The sequence below is a fragment of the Episyrphus balteatus genome, chromosome 2, assembly GCF_945859705.1.
Source record: "Episyrphus balteatus chromosome 2, idEpiBalt1.1, whole genome shotgun sequence".
In the NCBI taxonomy this organism is placed as follows: Eukaryota; Metazoa; Arthropoda; class Insecta; order Diptera; family Syrphidae; genus Episyrphus; species Episyrphus balteatus.
The window spans coordinates 71,687,469-71,705,710 of record NC_079135.1 but is presented as its reverse complement, the minus strand read 5'-3'; the positions used below and the strand labels follow the sequence as shown (position 1 = coordinate 71,705,710).

At 31.9% G+C, this 18,242-nt stretch overlaps 1 protein-coding gene across 2 annotated transcripts; it reads left to right on the top strand.

Annotated features, from left to right (window-relative positions):
• Positions 1-151: 151 nt before the first annotated feature.
• LOC129909974 (vacuolar protein sorting-associated protein 16B) lies at positions 152-17,962 on the top strand. 2 transcript variants are annotated; one of them, XM_055987169.1, is made up of 3 exons: positions 152-270; positions 338-615; positions 15,786-17,951. In XM_055987169.1, exons 2-3 carry the CDS (start codon positions 346-348, stop codon positions 16,869-16,871), a joined length of 1,356 nt encoding a protein of 451 aa, XP_055843144.1. In that variant the 5' UTR covers positions 152-270; positions 338-345; the 3' UTR covers positions 16,872-17,951. The 2 variants fall into 2 exon arrangements, with proteins under 2 accessions (XP_055843144.1, XP_055843145.1); XM_055987170.1 differs by having other exon boundaries at positions 165-270; positions 317-615; positions 15,786-17,962.
• Positions 17,963-18,242: the final 280 nt, after the last annotated feature.

Sequence of the window (18,242 nt, the reverse complement as noted above, 5' to 3'; positions counted from 1 at the left end):
TTTCTCGGCTAAAGCCTAGAAAAAATTCCCATACAAGTTATCGATAATAAAATTTAGCTCACTCTGAGTACCAGCCCTTTTCGATTATTTAAAATATCGATTGCACTCGATAGTTCTATAAATTAGTGACATCACTAGTCAGAGTGCAATCTGAAAGTGACAGTTGACTGACAGCAAAATAGTTCACTTTTTTGCTTTTTTATTTGTATTTATAAACAAGTTTATTTCCTTTATATTTGTTTTTGTAGGATTATGCAAAATAAAATCAAAGTAAGTGCAAGAAATAAATTCGTTTATTATTATTAAGTAAAACCAGCAAAATTTATTTACATTTAAGATAAACTAATGGACATCAATCAAGATCCGGAAAGCTACTGGAATAGGTCAGCCAGCAAAGCATTCAGTTTCGACGACGATGACGAAGATGTGGAGGAAGATAATGCAAGTCTTCATAGCTCCAGAACCGAACACATTTTCACTGACGATAACATTTCTGAAGCAAGTTTTGATAACACAGCAAATATTCTGAATCTAACAATCCGTTCAGTTTTATGTGAAGCGGATTTGGAATTAATATTAAATGAACAGTCTCTTGATAGTGACATCATTCCCAAGGTAAACAATAAAGTTCCTACAGGTACTTACAAAAATCCAATATAATTACAACAAGGACTTTTGGGTGGTTTTGTTTAAGGGCTTTAGAAAAATTATAACTTTTAATTTCTGTTAGATAGAAGATAAATTGTGATTATAAATTTTAAACCCATTTTCTGAAATGAGACATTTTGGAATGTTGCTTCTGCTTCCTTTATTCGGCGCTTTTTTATCGATGTCGAAAGGATCGTAACTCTCCCATATCCACGTTTTTGCTTCTAACAGGTCTCCCAAGTTGACTTCAGACAGCGGCGACAACTTCCCGGTTTTGTATTGTTCTATTTCTGAAGCGGAATGCTACATACTTGTACCATGAGCTTTACCTTTCTCGACCGTTTAACCTATTGGAGGACTTATCGTATAGAATGAACGAAGATTTGCAGCGGATTTATGAATGGGTTATTTGCAATGGCCTAACACTAAACCCGGCCAAATCTCAAATAATTGCCATTTCTAGACAGAAATTTGATACAATCGACCTTCCACCTATAATACTATCGCAACACAAACTTGAGTTCGCTTCAACGGTTACAAGCCTTGGTTTCAAAATAAATTGTTCTCTTTCAGCCAACGACCATATTAACATCGCTGTTGGTCGTATTTATGGTGCTCTTCGAAAGCTAAATAATGTTTGCCGGATTAACGCCAGTCGATGCGAAATTGAGAATTAGCAAATCCTTGCTCGTTCCTATAATTGAGTATGCTTCAGTAGTTTACGCCAAGCTTGATTCCATGGCTTTGCATAAACTGCTTGTTGCTTTTAATAGCATAATTCGCTACATTTTTGGTTTGCAAAGGTTTGACCATGTTTCGCAATACCATCAATTGGTACTAAGAAGCAGTTTTCAACATTTTCTTGATGCAAGATGTTGTGTTTTCTTGCATAAGATAATAAACAAAAAAAACACCTTCATATTTATATGAATATTATTACCCCTTTAAGCCTGGTACGCTGCTCGCGCTAAATTTTAGCTGAGATAAAATTCCCATACAAGTTATCGATAACTTGTATGGGATCCATTTTATCTCGGCTAAAAATTTTCAATAATTTGTATGGGAGCTAAAATTTAGCGCGAGCAGCGTACCAGGCTTTATGTTCATATCTAAATTCATCGAGATTATTTTATGTTTATGCCACCAGGCTATGGAACTCCTTAAAATTGTCTTTAAAACAAGTAATAGGAATATTAGAATTCAAAGGGACAAGGGACGGATTGACAAAAAAATCAGCAGTATTTGGGCACATTTTCCACATGAAATAGGTACCAAATGACAAAAAAGTTATTCGGAAGGAAAAATTTACATTTTCTTGGTACAGTCACTTAAGTGCTTACCCACTTACCTCCCGATTAGCCGGTATTAAAAATCATAAAATGCACAATCCTGTGTTACAACTTTTCTTAAATTAAGTTTTAAAGATGAATTTTAGAAAAAAAATGTTTCGTTTTTTAATTGATTTTGTATACAATTTTGCAATATTATGGACATATTTATACCATTATTTAATGACCTGGTAGTTATTAGTCAAATACTACATTCTAATAAATATTAAAGTTCCAAAGAATTAAAAAAAAAAACTGAAACATACTTTTTTCTCGGGAAACCCAGTTATTTTTATATGCATTAAAATTTGTTTTTGTATCTTAGAAATCTTGTGTTCAAATTGTAGGTCTATTGGAGCCAAATTGACCAAGTTATGAGTATTTTAATAACTTCAAAACTACTGCACCGATTCTTTTGAAATTTGGAACACTATTTATTTCCATATTTTTAAAGGTATCCCTGGAGAAATGTTCTCAAAAACATAATGTTTAGGTGAAGTAAACATCCTGAGAAACTAGATGGCGCTAAGTCAATTTCCTGTTGACGTGAATTTAGGTTCCCATAAAAATATCCCTTATCGAACCCATATCCATTTTCAAGGGGTCTTTATTTTCGGGGGTGCAAACTTGGGCAAACTCTTGAAATGCAGGATTGTTCTACATATCCAGCAGTTCAATAAGGTTATGCAATGTTGTGGTGTGTTCCGCTATTTTAAAAACACTAATGTAACAAAAAAACAACGAAAAAATAGAGTTGTGTATGTATACAATTAATTTTTTAAGAATACCATTCAGACCTTGATTGTTGGTGTCCATATCAAAATTTTTCACCAAAATCACTTTGAAGTTTAAAAAAAAAAAAACACTTAGAAAATTCATTTTTTTTTTTAAATCGGAAAAAATTCGTGTTTACCCAGCAAATAGTCGTTTATTTATTTGTGGGGTGGAGCATTTCATGGAAAAGGGATGCAACAAACAATAAAATTCGCATTTCCAGTCAGAAATACATATACAAGAGTTTCACTCAAGTTCTTTCTGTTATTATTCATATATTTTAACAACACTTATAATTTGATTTTCTTTAAGTATGAACCCTAGATCCGCCGTTGCACCATTGTGAACCGTATTTGAGTAGCGGGAAGACAATCGTGGTGTAGAGCCTTCCTTCAGCTTGGGGACATACAGTGGTGGTCATATTTTTAAGGACAGTATAAGTTTTTCTGTATCATCGTAGTTTTATGGAAGTCCTATTTATCTTAGAAATCAGTTTATTCAAATTGGCTCTTAGATAAGAAAAGTTAAATTAGTTATAGAAAATTTGTAATTTATCTCAAAATAAACGTTGATTATAAATGGAAATCTAGTTACATTGACCTTAAAATGAGGAAAGCATTTTTCTTGGCTGGAGAAGGTTAATTTTTTTTTATAAAAGATACAAAGGCTGCAAAATTTAAAATCGGTGGCATATGGCGGAGTGACTTGTTGCGTTTGCTAAGAGTAATTTGCCGGTTAGATGGATTTTACAAAAAGATAATGATCCAATGCATATGGAAAAGAATTTAAACAGCTTTGTTCAGTCTTTAAAAATTGATATTATATTTTTTTTGGTACATCCACTGTATTAAAATTGCACTAAAAGCTTGTGAAAGTATGCAAAAGATAGTATTGGAAAAGAAAAAATAGAAGTCAAGCCGAGTTTCAGAATACATGGGAAGGAAATATTTTTTGAAATCTGTGGAAGGTTTTACGGTCTATGTCTGGTAGGTGGCAAGCTATTTTGCAAATTGTGCCAATGTGGCTAAATACTAAGCACATGTTACGTAATCTTTCATACGTAACGAAGGTAAAATTGAGAGATTTGCCGTAAAGGCAGGGGATGTGAACCCGACAAATGGGTTCCTCTCCCTTATTCAACAATTTCCCTAATTCCCTAATTCTTCCCTACTGTCCAGCTTTTTGGCACACTGGTGGCCAGTTATGTTCGAGGCAACTAAGGCCCACTTCCTGAAAAAGATTAATAAAAAAGATTAATTACTTTGTTTGAATTAGTTCTTACATTTATTTTTGTATCGATATTTGTTTCTTCCTGTGTAGTCGGCCAGAGGTTCCTCTCTTGGTGTATAAGGTTGACTGTCCTATTTCTTAACTAATTCTACATTATTTATACTATTTAATTTTAACATTACACACTAATACTTATAAGACTAAAGTTTACGATATAAAGTATTACCCAATTACAAAACTAAGATTGCTTACATCGCAATCTTGGGTAATACTTTATTTTATTATTAATTAAATTGACATACAAAGAATTACCCAGTTACAAACTTAATATTGCATACAATGCAATTTTGGGCAATTCTTTGTTTATTGTTTATTAACCTATTTCAAAATTATACCTACTTAATTTCTTCTACTTTACTTTGCGTCATCCTCAATTTCTTGGTGACGCAATTTGAGCCATCAACACTCAATAACCAATATGACCCATCAGCAGTTTTCTTTTGTTTATTTTAATTGTGACGATCCAGTATGTTTTGTCACCGGATCGTCGACCTGCCGTCGCTTCAACTTATTATTGAAGTTGAATCATTGGCCAGGTGTTTATAATTATTATTGGCCCAATTAATTTGAGTAATTCGTTTGTTTTGTTTACAAAGCGAATTACTCTTGGTGCCCTTGAATTTATGAATTAAATTATTGTGGAGGGTTATGGTTAGTGTGAGACATAATAGATTAATGTCTAACACGACACCTCCCCCCTTTAAGAAAATTGCATTTTTTGTTTAGAAGAGACAAAAATTGCTGAGTGGGTTGCTTCCTTTGGTCATTGAGCGGATATTTTTAGTGATTAAACAGTAGGCAAAGTAAATTAAATAGGTATTTTGATTTTACATGTTTTTTTTTTTTTTTTTTTTTTTTTTTGATGTATTAAAATGGTATTGTTTAAGTATTTACAATTATTGAATTCTAAAATTATCTTTGTTATTATGTGGAAAATTGATTACTAAATATTTCATGATTTACAGATTCTTTATCTATTTATTTTTTTTTTTTTTTTTTTTTTTACTTCTAACACATTTTAACGTATTATACCTATTGATTATGTATATATATAATTTTTTCTCTATTTTTTTTTTTGTTTATCTTAACTTAATCCAAATAATAGCTGCGTTCTTGTTTGGTTTTAGTCCTGTGGGTTAGCCTATCTTCCACTAGTATTGGTCCGGTGGGTTAGTTCTGTCTTCCATCAGTTTTTAGTCCTGTGTGGGGTGCCTATTTTGTTTGTTTTATTTTAGTGTATGTGTGTGTAGTGTTGGTGTTTTTTGTGTATGTGTGTTAGTGTGAATTTGGGGCTCTCTATCTCCCTCTTTTATTTATTAATTAATTTATTTTTTTTTTTTTTTTTTTTTTATATTGTAATTGTGTTTGGGGCTCTTTATCTCCCATCTTTTATTTATTTATTTAAATTTTTATTTATTGTAATTGTGTTTGGGGCTCTTTCTCTCCCATCTTTTTTTTTTTTTTTTTTTTATTATTTTTTTTTTTTTTTTTTTTTAATTCTGTTTTTGGGGCTATCTTTTATATATATATATTTTTTATAATAAATTTTTTTTTTTTTTTTTTTTGTTAATTTTTTATTATTATTATTTTTTCTTTCGATATTTTTTTTTTTTTTTTTTTTTTTTTTTTTTTTTTTTCAAAACTATGTAGTAATTTTTTTTTTTGTTTTTATTTCATTGTATTATATTATTTTTTCTTTTGGTATCTTCTTCTATTTTTTTTTTTTATATTTGGCTTAATGGTGCGTTTGGGGTGGTGGTATGTACCTTAATTCGGGGTAGTTTTTTATTTCCATCTTTAAGGTTTCCTTGAATTTTTCCATGTATTTTCCCGCCGAAAAAAGGTCTCTATTTTTGGCTATTTGGTGGGCCACCATACACGTCACCTCCCCTTTGTCTAATCCCATTAAGTTTTTGGGGACTACTACGTTTTTTTCATAATATTCTGGTGTTTTCTTTGTCTTATGTCTTTTTTGCCACTCGTTCTGTACAAACTCCTTAACGGAAGCCATAGCTTCCAGACCTGATATTCCCAACGTGTTGTAGTATTTTATAGATCTTTGCTTATTGTTTACAACTATTAATGACCAATGAAAACCCACTATTTCGATGGGAATAAATAATATTTCCTTTTCGAACATGTTATTATGTTCGCTCCATTGTTTCATTTTTTCATTGTCCTTTCTTTCTAAAATGTCGTTTGCAATGGATTGTAAATTTAACGTTGTACGTTCGGTATCAGATCTGGTTTCTGATCTTCTATTTTGGAGGTTGTACAGATAGTGGTGCATTTGGATGTTATTTACTTTGATTGATTGCATTATTGGTATTTTTTTTTTTTTTTTTTTTTATATTTTGGTTAATCTGTAAAGGAATTATATTACCTATTAGTATATTTGTAATCTTCTCGGACGGCGTAAAGATTTTTGTATGTTATTTGTTGGTAATGTTGATATGTTAGCTACATTGGGGTTATTTGGCGTTATTTTTGGTAAGGGTGGTGGTATTGGTATTTGTGGGTTTTTAACCGGGGGTTTTAAGGTTATTTTTATTTCTTCTTCTTGTTTTGTATCTAGTCTAGGTTCTGGATGTAAAGAGTGTATGGTTTGATGGATTATGGGATTAGAAATTTTAGGTAAAGGTTTTTCGTATTTGGGTATGCGTTTTTTAAAAAAATTTTTTCTGTTACATATTTTTCTCAGTATCATCCCGAGGATGCACAGTATGGTTAAAGTGCTGAATGATATTGATGTTAATGAGGTTATTTTGTGTTTTACCCTTTCCTTTTGCTTTGTATCAAATTCTAGTATGTGTTTTTCCAAGTCAGACATGGCATATGAATTTTCTTTAATTTTGTCGTTTGCTCCAATATTTTTTAAAATCAATACTGTATTGGTGTCTAGTTCTTTTCTACTAAATAGGTTTATCCTTAAGTCATCCAATAATGGTTCAGCTAGTGTGACTATTGGTTGATCAATTGTCAAAGTGGTATGATCAGCGTCTTCATAATATATATGTTGATTATCAATTTGAAAAACACATGGTTGAACTAATGAAATTATTCCTGTTCCATTTAAGTTTGAGCCCTGCCATTCTCCTGAACATTGTATTTCTACCCTAGTTGATTTGGGAAAAGAATACAACCATGTATTTTTTTGGGTGAGTTTAACCAGATAGTTTTGTTCAAATGGCTGAACCAAACATTTACATGCGCTCTTTTCATTGTATGGATTAAATATAAGGGATATGGAACAAACGTTCTTATGTGTTCCTTTTCTTACTGATGTGGTAAGTGGTCCCACGTACCATGTACTATTGATTTCTAAGGTTATTTTTTGAAGAATATCATATTCTCTTCTTGTCATTGGTACGAATTGTTGTATTCGTGTGTTCTTTGCCAAGAAATCTTCCTGGATGTCCAGGATAGTTGATATTTTGTTCTGGTGATGGATTGGAAACAGATGAATCTGTTGGAGTTCAAATGGATCTAGATTGAAAATTGGGAGTATTATTCGGATTACCAATATACCATTCATAGGGTGTGTTTTTACCGTTAATACTTTCATTAACATATTCATAAGCATTTCCCTATCGTTTACTGTGGGTTTTGGGCAATTTTTTATATATATCTCTAGTAATTTTGAGGGGGTCAAAAGAAGTGGGTGTAGTTGGTTTTGATTTAGAGAGTTTACTACTTCCAACATAGTTTGTTGTCTTCTTTGAACTTCTAGAATTTGTGGCTAAAATGTCTTGCAATTTTTGATTTTGGTTAATAGCGTTATCAATTTTTAATAAATAATTAATAGTTTCTGTAATGTTCTTCTGATTATTTTCCAAAATTTCAAGGGGTTGTTGAATATTTTCTAATGATGATTTCATCACCGTAATTTGTTTCTTTTGTAATTCATTTAAAGCTTTTGCGTCGTTCCCTAATTCTTCAATCCTACTATATAATGTGTTTCCATCTTGGTTATCCATGATGCCAAATAAATAATGTAGTCCATTTCCTATTCCATCGAACAATGATCTTCTTGAACGGTGTGGGGTTAATAACTCTCTTATGATATTTGTGTGTTGGCGGATTGTTGTAATAATGTGATTTAGTATTGTAGTTTGACTGTCACAAATACTGTTTTTTCTAAAAGATTCACAAACTGTTGACCAAGTTTTTTCTGCTTGGTTGATAATAGACGTATATTTTTCTGTGTCTGATATTTTTATTTGTGTCAATATGTTCCATGTATCATGGTATAACATTGCTTTTCCTATATTTTTGAAAACTATCCCCGTGTTATTAAGTGTTTGTGTCTTGTATGTTTCGGTTGTACCGACTAAAACATTTTTATAAGATGCCATGAGTAATGTCATTACCCAACAGATAATTATATTCCTCATACTTACGATCTGTTAAAAAAAATTAAAAAAATTTTGGGTAACTATCTTCACTAGTTTCTAAATATTTTTGTTAAATACTAATTATTATCTATGTGGTTTTATTTTGTTTGAAATGGGTTAATTATTTCAGATTTATTCTTTATTCTATTGATATAGAAATTTCCTATGTTAAATATATATTTTTACGAGTATACTTAAAAATATAGAGTGAAAGAATAATATTTATTGTTCTCTTTCGTCGTAGTAATGTTTAAGACGGTTGTTGTGTATATTAACTCGTTTCTTTTTAATGAGAATTACACTATTTGTAGGACTAAGTATTCCTACTATTATGTATGGACCTTTCCATATTTCAGACAGTTTGTGTTGTCTATTTTCATTTTTTACTAATACCTTGTCTCCAATATGGTATGTTTTAATTTTTATGCCCTGATCATAATAAATTTTTGAGTTCTTTTTACTATTGATCAGGTTTCTTCGTGCAATTGTGTATGTTTTTTGGAGTTTATGTCTTAGAATGAAGTAATAATTTTCATTGTCATAAACTGGTTCTGGGTCTCGCTTTAGATTTGATGGTATATCAGCGGTAAACCCAAAGAGACAGTCCATAGGAGTAAATTTCGTTCCTTCGTGAACACTATTATTATACACAAAAGCTGCTGTTCTTAGGTACTGGTCCCAAGATCTTGGATTTTCATCACAAATTGTTCTTAAATATTCTACAAGAGGTCTATGAGCTCTTTCAAGTGCACCGTTTGATTGAGGGTGGTAAGCTGTTGTTTGTAATTTTTCTATTTTTAAAAGCTTACATACTTGTTTAAATAATTTACTTAAAAAATTGGTTCCTTGATCTGTTACCAATTTCTTTGGTATTCTATACCTAGTTATAATTTGTTCATAAAATATATGGGCAATTGTTTCTGCCTCTTGATTGGGTATTGCATAAAAATCTACGAATTTAGTTAGGTTGTCTTGAAAAGTTAATATATACTTATTTCCTAAATGTGAATCTTGAAGGGGTCCTACTACGTCTAAATAAACCTTATCGAATGGTACTTCACAAGTATCCGTTATTACCATTGGCATTTTTGCCACTGGGCTCACTTTCATTTTCTGACACTTTGGGCATCGTTTAATATATTTTGAAATGTCTTTAAACATTTTTGGCCAAACGTATTTCTTTCGGATTCTATTGTATGTATTAATAACACCTTGATGTCCGCCAAAGGGTGAATCGTGATAATCTCTAAGTATTGTCATTTTTTCTTCGTGATTGTCTATTTTTTCTCTGGTATTTGTGATATCTTTATTTTTGTTAGGTTCGGTTGATTGAATAATTTGTTTCTCATTTTGAGAATTGGCATCGTCATCTATGTTAGTATCCAAGTCAGTTCCGTCCTTGTTTTTATCTTCTGTATCTGTATTTAGTAAAGCTTTCTGAGCTCTTGTGACAGCCAAACAAGTTTTCTCGTCCATTGTGTCTTTATTGTCAGACGTATTTGCTGGTATTCTACTGAGTGCGTCAGCATTAATGTTAGTTTTTCCTGCTTTATATTTTAAAGTACATTCACTATATTCTAATAATTTGTGGTGTAATCTGATAAGTCTAGATGTGGGGTCCCTTACCCTAAAAATACCGGTCAGTGGTTGATGGTCTGTATACACAACGAATTTTCTACCTAACAGGTAACATCTAAAATTTTTCGTTGCCCAAACTATAGCAAGCATTTCCTTTTCTATAGTTGAATACTTTCGTTCTGTCTTGTCTAAACTTCGGCTAGCATATGCAATAGGCTTATCTTTCCCTACTTCTCCTTGTGAGAGTATTGCTCCAATGGCTTCATCGCTAGCATCAGTAGTTAGAATAAAATCTTTTTCAAAATCGGGATAAATTAGGAGAGGGGGTGATACTAATAAGTCTTTAAGTTTTTGGAATGCTTCCTGACATTTGTCTGTCCACTTAAATTTTACATCTTTTCGCGTTAAGTTAGAAAGTGGTCGTGCTATTTTTGAAAAACCTGGAATGAATTTTCTGTAGTAGTTGGCTAAACCAAGGAAAGATTGTGTTTGTCTAACGGTTCGGGGTACCGGGAAATTTTGTACACAACTTGTTTTGCTGGGGTCGGGCTGTGCCCCTTCTGCGGAACACTTATGTCCCAAATATACAACTTCTCGACGGAGGAATTGACATTTTTCTACATTTAGTTTTAAATTGTGTTCCCGCAACCTGTCAAAAATTAATCTCAATTTTGTATTGTGATCTTCTATATTTTTGCCATAAACGACTATGTCGTCCAGGTATACAAAACATTCTAAACCTTGTAGTCCAGTTAGTATATAGTTCATGAGTCGTTGGAAAGTCGCCGGGGCTCCTTTGAGTCCAAATGGCATTCGTTTGAATTCATAGTGTCCATACGCTGTACTGAAAGCAGTTTTTTCCCTATCTTCTGGATGAACAAGTACTTGGTGATAACCACTTGCAAGATCCAGTGTAGTGAAATATCTAGCATGTCCTAGTTGGTCGAGTATGTCCTCTATTCGCGGTAGTGGGAAAGCGTCCCCTATTGTACAATCGTTAAGTTTCCTAAAGTCAACAACAACTCTCCATCGTGCTTCACCGTCTGGACCCGCCTTTTTAGGTACTACTAAAAGTGGTGAGTTCCAAGGACTTTTGCTTGGTTGAACTATATCGTTTTCCAACATTTCAGCAAGTTGTTCATTTATAATACCTCTTTGTTTTTCAGGTAGTCTATACATTTTTGTATTTATTGGGGCCTGATCTTGTTTTATTGGTATTTCATGTGTCATTGTATTTGTGTGAGTCAATCTGTCTCCTGGTAAATGGAATATGTCATTGTACTGTGCACAAAGATCTAATATGGCCTTTTTTTCTTCATTATTTAAAGTTTTTTCTTTATTTAAACTCTGTTTAAGTTCTATTACTCTTTTTTGTTCATTAATTGTTGACGTTTTTGTGTAATAACATGATACGTGGTTTGTATCTGTAAAATTCCTATCAAGATTTATTATATTATAATTTTTTAAAGGAACTAACTCTAAATCAATATTATGTATTTTAATTTTATGTTGTTTTGTATTTATTATTGGAACTAATATACTATTTTTGTTATGTTTAACTAAACAATTTCCTAAAAATACTCCATCTTCTATTTCTTTTCCTAAACAAATCATTGCTTCTTCATTTTGTATTGGTAATTCTATTATCTTTTTTGATCTGGGAGGAATTCTTATTTCCTTTTTCAAAGTTAAACTAATATTTTCTTTATATGTGTCGCCATTTTCACGTGGTAGATTCTGTTTACCTACTTTAGTCTGGAGAAATGTGTTTACTAATATTAGTCTATTTATAATGATATATAATAATGTTATAACCTTTGTCTGGATGGGTGTGCTTATTAATATAATTGTATGTAAAATTGTATATGATAATGTTATTATTAATTTATATATTTCTTGTAATTTTGTTTTTCCTAACCCTTGAGGTTGTGTTAATTGAACTAAATTTTCATCTTCTACTTCTTCTTCTTTTACTTGTGTTATAATATCATTTGTTTGTCGGTAAAAACCATTTCTTTTTTCTTTTTCCGCTGTTTGCAGTGTATTTTGTTTCATTTTTTTATCTAAATTTTGGTCTGTATGTGCAGTACCTTCGTTTCTACAATCTGTTATATCTATATTTCTGAAAAGTTTGAATTCTTCTTCTGTTTTTTCGAATTTATTCTTATTTCTTGAAGGTTTCTTATTCCTCTTTCTTTGTCTGAAATTATGCTTTTTAAACTTATCAGAGAGTCGACTCGTTAGAGGTTCTTTAAGCTTAGCATTTTCTTCAGTCATAACTTGTTTTTGCCCAATATCTTTTTGTTCCACTTTGCGAGGTGGGTCTTTTGACTTGGATAATTGCAAATTAGTTATGTTCAAAGAATTAGAATTTTCTGGAAATAATCTTTCTGAGTCATTGTCTAGGCCGGTCGCATTATCGCGCCGCAAATTACATTCATCTTTGAGGTTATTTCCAGAATTTCGTGAGGTTTTTTCTTGATTACCTTCTACTTTTTGGTTACGAATTTTCTGCCGAAACTGGTTTGTTTTATTTGAGTTATTCACATGCGAGTGACCCCTTGAAAAACAGCTTCCATTATGTGGAATAGCCAATCCATTCTCTTCGAATACATCGGATTCTAGCAATGGGATACTGTATACCTCATCTACCTGTCCTCCTGCAGTACTTTTGTATATTTTTGAAAATGTTAATAATTTATTTGGACCATCTACGTTACAGTATTTGCCCAGAAAATTATACCCTAAAATTCCATCACCTGGGACGGTTAGGTCATTTTCTATAACTTGAAACTCACAGGTTGGCAATGTTGGTATTTCAATTGTTCCTTTGCATTCTCCTAGCGTATAGCAGAAACCACAAGGTGTGTTGATGGTTAACTTCTTTTTAGTGTCTATAAAAGCTTTATTACTTAATGCCCCCTTTTTAAGAAGACTTACCTCTGAACCAGTGTCTACTAATAGACGTAGTTTCTTAGTTCTACCAATTCCTATCCCAATTTCTACGGATGGAAGTTTTACTTTTTTAGATGTATTAAAATATTCTGAGTCCTTAATAGATTCAGATTTTCTTGTTTTTAATGTTTTTAATTCAGCTTGCCCTATATTTTTCTTATTTTTAATTAGAGTCGACCCTGGGAGCTTTTGGTCGACTAATGGGCGTTTCCCGACTGGGTATTTTCCCACTTATTTCTGAAAGAGCATTCACTGATAGTGTGGTTGTTTCTCCCACAAAAATCACAGAATGTGTCCATGTGGAATACCCTTTTTTCATTATTATTTCCTACCCTGAATGGGTTGGGTCTGTTTTGATCCGGAGGTTGATATACCTGAGATCTGTTGTTATAATTATCTTGAGGGTTGTTTCTCTGAGGTTGATATACTTGAGTTCTATTATTATAAGAAGTTTGAGGGTTGTTTCTCTGAGCTTGATATGCCGGAGATCTATTACTATAATTATTTTGAGCTTGATGTGTATTAGGTTTGTTGTTATAATTACTTTGAGGAATATTTCTAGTCTGAGAAAGGTTATTTCTATTATAATTATTTTGGAAATTGTTGTTTCCGAAAGCATTTTGAAAATGATTCCTATTAAATGATTGGTTATTTCCCCGGTATGAATTAGAGTTTTTATTACATGTTTCTGCTTCGTGGCCATAATTTTTACATAATGGGCAAAGTGGTGGATTAAGTCGTTTCAAGCATTCACTATAAGTATGACCTTTAACATCACAGAAGCTGCAAATTATTCCAGCATATCTGTTGATAGTTTCGGGTTGGGATACTTGTGGGTTAGTGGTTGTTGTGTGATTACACGATATTTGTGAGAGTGGTATTGTTTCTACTCTCTGAACGTGTTTTTCCATGGTAAACGCGGTTCTAATTAATTCTTCTAAGGATTGTTTTCCTAAAGTGAACAAATATTGGCCCAATTGTTTGTTAGAGATCCCGGAAGCAAGGGCTGATTTAGCAAAATCTTCCAACTGGTTCTTTACAATGTCCGCCTTGTCACCGTATTTGAGTTCTGCTGCCTCTCGACATTGCGTTAGAGAGTGTCGAAGTCTACCTACAAAAGTGTTTAATGTCTCGAATGGACTTTGGCGACTGGTGATTAAACAATTCACCAAGTCATTATAATCTTCAATAGGTAAATATGTCCTATTTAGAGCTTCTTCAAATTCCGTGAAGGTAGTTGGGTTTGAAGTTACGACCAGGTCAAGAGCGTCCTCTCGTAACTTGGTAATAAGAATTTGTATGAATGTTTTTTCATCTTCTTTTGGGATATGATTTTTTATGGGACGGATACATGTTAGGAATGTTTGTAATTTTTGAGCCACCCTAGCGTCTGTACCTCCAGCAAATTCGGGGATACTTTGTGCTAGTTTCAACAATTTTTCAAAACCTAATGACATTTTGAGTACTTTGATTTGTTCTGATTTGGTAAATTTTTCTGGATTATCTTGAATTGGTTGTAGCTGTGTCTTATCTTCCAAATTGATACTCAGTGAGCTTTTTAATTTTTTAAGTTCACTTTTGAGAAATTCAATTTGATTTATGTGAAGTGCTTCACGACTTCTTAATTTGTCAGCTTCGAGATTAAATTTTATTTCTTTATCTTTTATCTCTTTTAGTTTGAGTTGTTTTCCCTTTTCCTGTTGTTCCAGAAGGGAAATTTGTTTTTCCAGCCCAGAAATTGTTTCTTCGGCTTGTTTATTTACGTTTTCCGCCTCTTGCTGGTTAATCTTGTATTTGGTTCTTTTTTTATTAAGATTAAATATTAAAAACAGAAACATTCAAAAACAAGTAACAATTTTGATCATTTTCCGGAGAACTAAATTTGTTTTTTTTTTTTCAATTTGTGTGTATTGATATTAAAAACAATGTGTTTTTGAAAATAATGTATAAATTTATTTAATTTCGGTACAATTCACTGTCCTTAAAAATATCACCACCACTGTATTTCGAAAAAAAGGTTTTGCTCCCCATTTCACCCACCCTTTGCTCACGACTTCATTGAAATAAATGCTAGGATTAGACCTGTGTCCATTTGTGGATCATGAAATGGGTCCTTCTGGCATGGAGTCGAAATTTTTCCATGTCGGAGCATTATTTAACTCCATAATAACCTAGCCATCTCAGCCGCTTGACCTTTACTCGTTTGACTAGATTCATATAGAAGGGGGTGCTGATATTGAAAAATTATATTTTTGAAAGTTGTTGTTGTTTTTGTACTTATAAATACTTTAAAATAACATTGATGTTTGTTGAGGACTTCTTATTTGCACTTTTTGCTTATTTATGATTGTTATTCATTCAAATCCGAAGCGGATTTTGTATCTTTGTTGATAACATGTACACAGTTTTCTTATTTATTTGTAAGTGCTATGCATGTAATATATATATTTTTTTAAATTTTCAACTGTTCTCCAATTGTTGGGCCTTGTATATGTATAATTACTTGGTGTTTTCGAGAATTGCCTCTTTCTAAGCATTTTATTATTTAAGTTAACCAGTTTTCTTCCAGTAAAAATTGGTTGGATTTGCAATAAAAACCACCACTTCCCTGTTTGAAAAGTTTCGAAAGCAAAATAACCCCTGGTGTCGGTGTGTCCAAAAGCTTCGTTGTCTAGTGTTTATGCAAACCTCTTTGCCGACGACCGTCAATTTCTTTTATTCGCTTGTAGATTCAGGCCATCTGCTTAAAATCCCGTTGTCTTAGAATAAAATAAATTTTAAAAAACTTGGACATTTTTTAATTGATTTTTTGTTACAGGGAATTGCACCAGACGAAGAGCTCAAATTGCTACGTCGAAAGCTTCAGAACATGGTTCATGTGCCTTCACTTAAAGTAACCGCAACAAAACTGCTGCACGGAAAACTATGTCCATTAGAAGTTTACAAGTCACTGAATGATAAAGAGGAACTTCTGGACGAAGTACTTCGCAATGGTGATGGTAATGCAGTAGTTGGTGTAATCCTTTTTTTGCAACGAACATTGAATAAAAAACAATTTTATCGAATTCTTCGTAATCGTCCGAAAGCAAGTGATCATTATATCAATTACTTGATACAAACAAAAAACAAAGAAGCCATAGAAATACTCACTATGCTTGGGAGGCATCAAGAATCGGCAATTGTACAGTTCAAAGCTGCAATCAACGGACACTCGGATATATTAATCAAAGAGCAAAAGCTTAAACAATTCATTGTTGCTTATTCATCTGACCCTGGAATCATTCCTGTGTTTCATCAAATTTTCACCAACTCTTTGAATCTCATACAATTTATTGATAAGACAAAAACTAGTTTTGACGATGAAATTAATGTTGATTCATCGGTTCTAGAGGTTTTGTATTCATGTAGTTCCCGACATAAGTGGAAAGACTTGGATACAACAAGTCCATTAAGCCCATTTAAGATTGCAGCTGACTATCAAATATCACCAGCACAATTCGAATGGACAGCATTGAATGAGCGAGCGAAATCCCAATCATATCTCGATTTGGGAGGTATTTTTGAAAAATCATCGTGGAATTTAATAACAAAACAGAAACAATTTCATATAAGTTTCTCATTAGAAACGGCAATACAACGTTTAGCTGATTTAAATGCACCTCTGCCTGTGTTGTACTTTTTTCTATCCAAACTAAGCAATCCTAATCAAAAATTGGTTTTGTCAAAAAAAGTAAAATGTACAAAGGGAATAATTGATGCATTGGTGGCACTCAAGGATGTACAAGTTTTAGAGAATTTTAAAGAAACCCTTATCAATGGAAGTGAAGAAAGATTTTATTGTGAGCAAGCCTTGACAAATGTAAACAAAAAATGGTCAACAGAAGGACTTAAAATAATTCGTTAGAGTTTTTATTTTAATTCGCACGTTCTACATTTATATGCGCACATATTATACATAATAACGCTAATATTTTTGTTAAAAAAAAAAATAAAATGAAATTTTTTTTAAAAACAAAATTACTCTTTTTGTGATGAACAGAAATTAGTTGCAGTATTTCTGTAAGTGGGGAGTTTTTAAAATACCGCAGTAATGAAATTGATTGATCCTAAACCAATGCTTCATAACTGAGAATTAAACACATTTATTTTACAAAATTCTATAGACAAAAAGCATGTGTTCATGAGGTAACTCTAAATCGAAAAACTATAAGGGTAATTTGTTCGTTATGCTTCCGAATGTAAGAAAAAAAAAAAATAAGTAATTAGACCTCCTAGAAACTTTTGGTTTTCAGTTATGACTAGAGCTAAAAAAGAGACCTTCCTTTTGATGAAATTTTTGAAAATGCCTATTTTTTAGATAAGGGGATTTTTTTTTTAAATCTTGAAAAAATAAATTTATAAATTTTGTACCTGAATGCAATACCCTTTTCACTGTGAACTCGTACACTGTAAACCAAAACATGTTTCGAGGCTTTGATCGAAAGATATCGGCCTCCAAATGTAAAAAAAAAAAAAATTATTTCGATTGCAAATAAATCAGCAACCAGACCTCCTAAAAACTTTAGGTTTCCAGTTATGAATAGAGTTTAAAGAGACCTTCCTTTTGATGCACCACTAATTAGATTTTGAGGAAATTTTTTGAAAATTCATTTTTCTAAGCAAGGGGATTTTTTTCAAAAATCTTGAAAAAATTAATTTATATATGTATGTTTTACCTGAATGCATTACCCTTTTGCCGTGAACTTTATATCTGTAAACCAAAACATGTTTCGAGGCTTTGATCCGAAGATATTGGCTTCGAAATTTACGAAAAAAAATGATTTCGATTGCAAATAAATCAGAAACCAGACCTTATGAAAACTTTTGGTTTTCAGTTATGAATAGATTCTTAAGAGACCTTTCTTTTGATGCATTTGGAGGAAATTTTTTGAAAATGCTTTTTTTTAGACAAGGGGTACCTACTTTTTGGATTTTTTTGTAAAAATCTTGAAAAAAATAAATTTATAAAATTTATAAACCAAAAGATTTTTTATTTGAAAAAGGCTAATACACATTACCGTTATCGTTGTCGTTTTCTTAATTTTTGTTTTTAGGCCAAACATTTCGATTAAGATCATTATTATTTTATCCATCCTCTTTCGTAAGTTTGCTTCTTGAGTTAATTGGATCTTATTATAGGGTGAAGTTACTCTGAGTTAAAAGGAACTTCAAGTAGGAAACAAAAGAATATTTTAGTTTTTTTTCATTTTTATTTCTTTCATTTATTCTATTTTTT

What these genes read in the sequence shown, in the direction of transcription:
- LOC129909974 (XM_055987170.1), top strand. Translation starts at nt 346, where the DNA reads ATGGACATCAATCAAGATCCGGAAAGCTACTGGAATAGGTCAGCCAGC. An exon ending in ATAGTGACATCATTCCCAAG is followed by an intron (nt 616 to 15,785) that starts GTAAACAATAAA and finishes TTTTTGTTACAG; the next exon opens with GGAATTGCACCAGACGAAGA.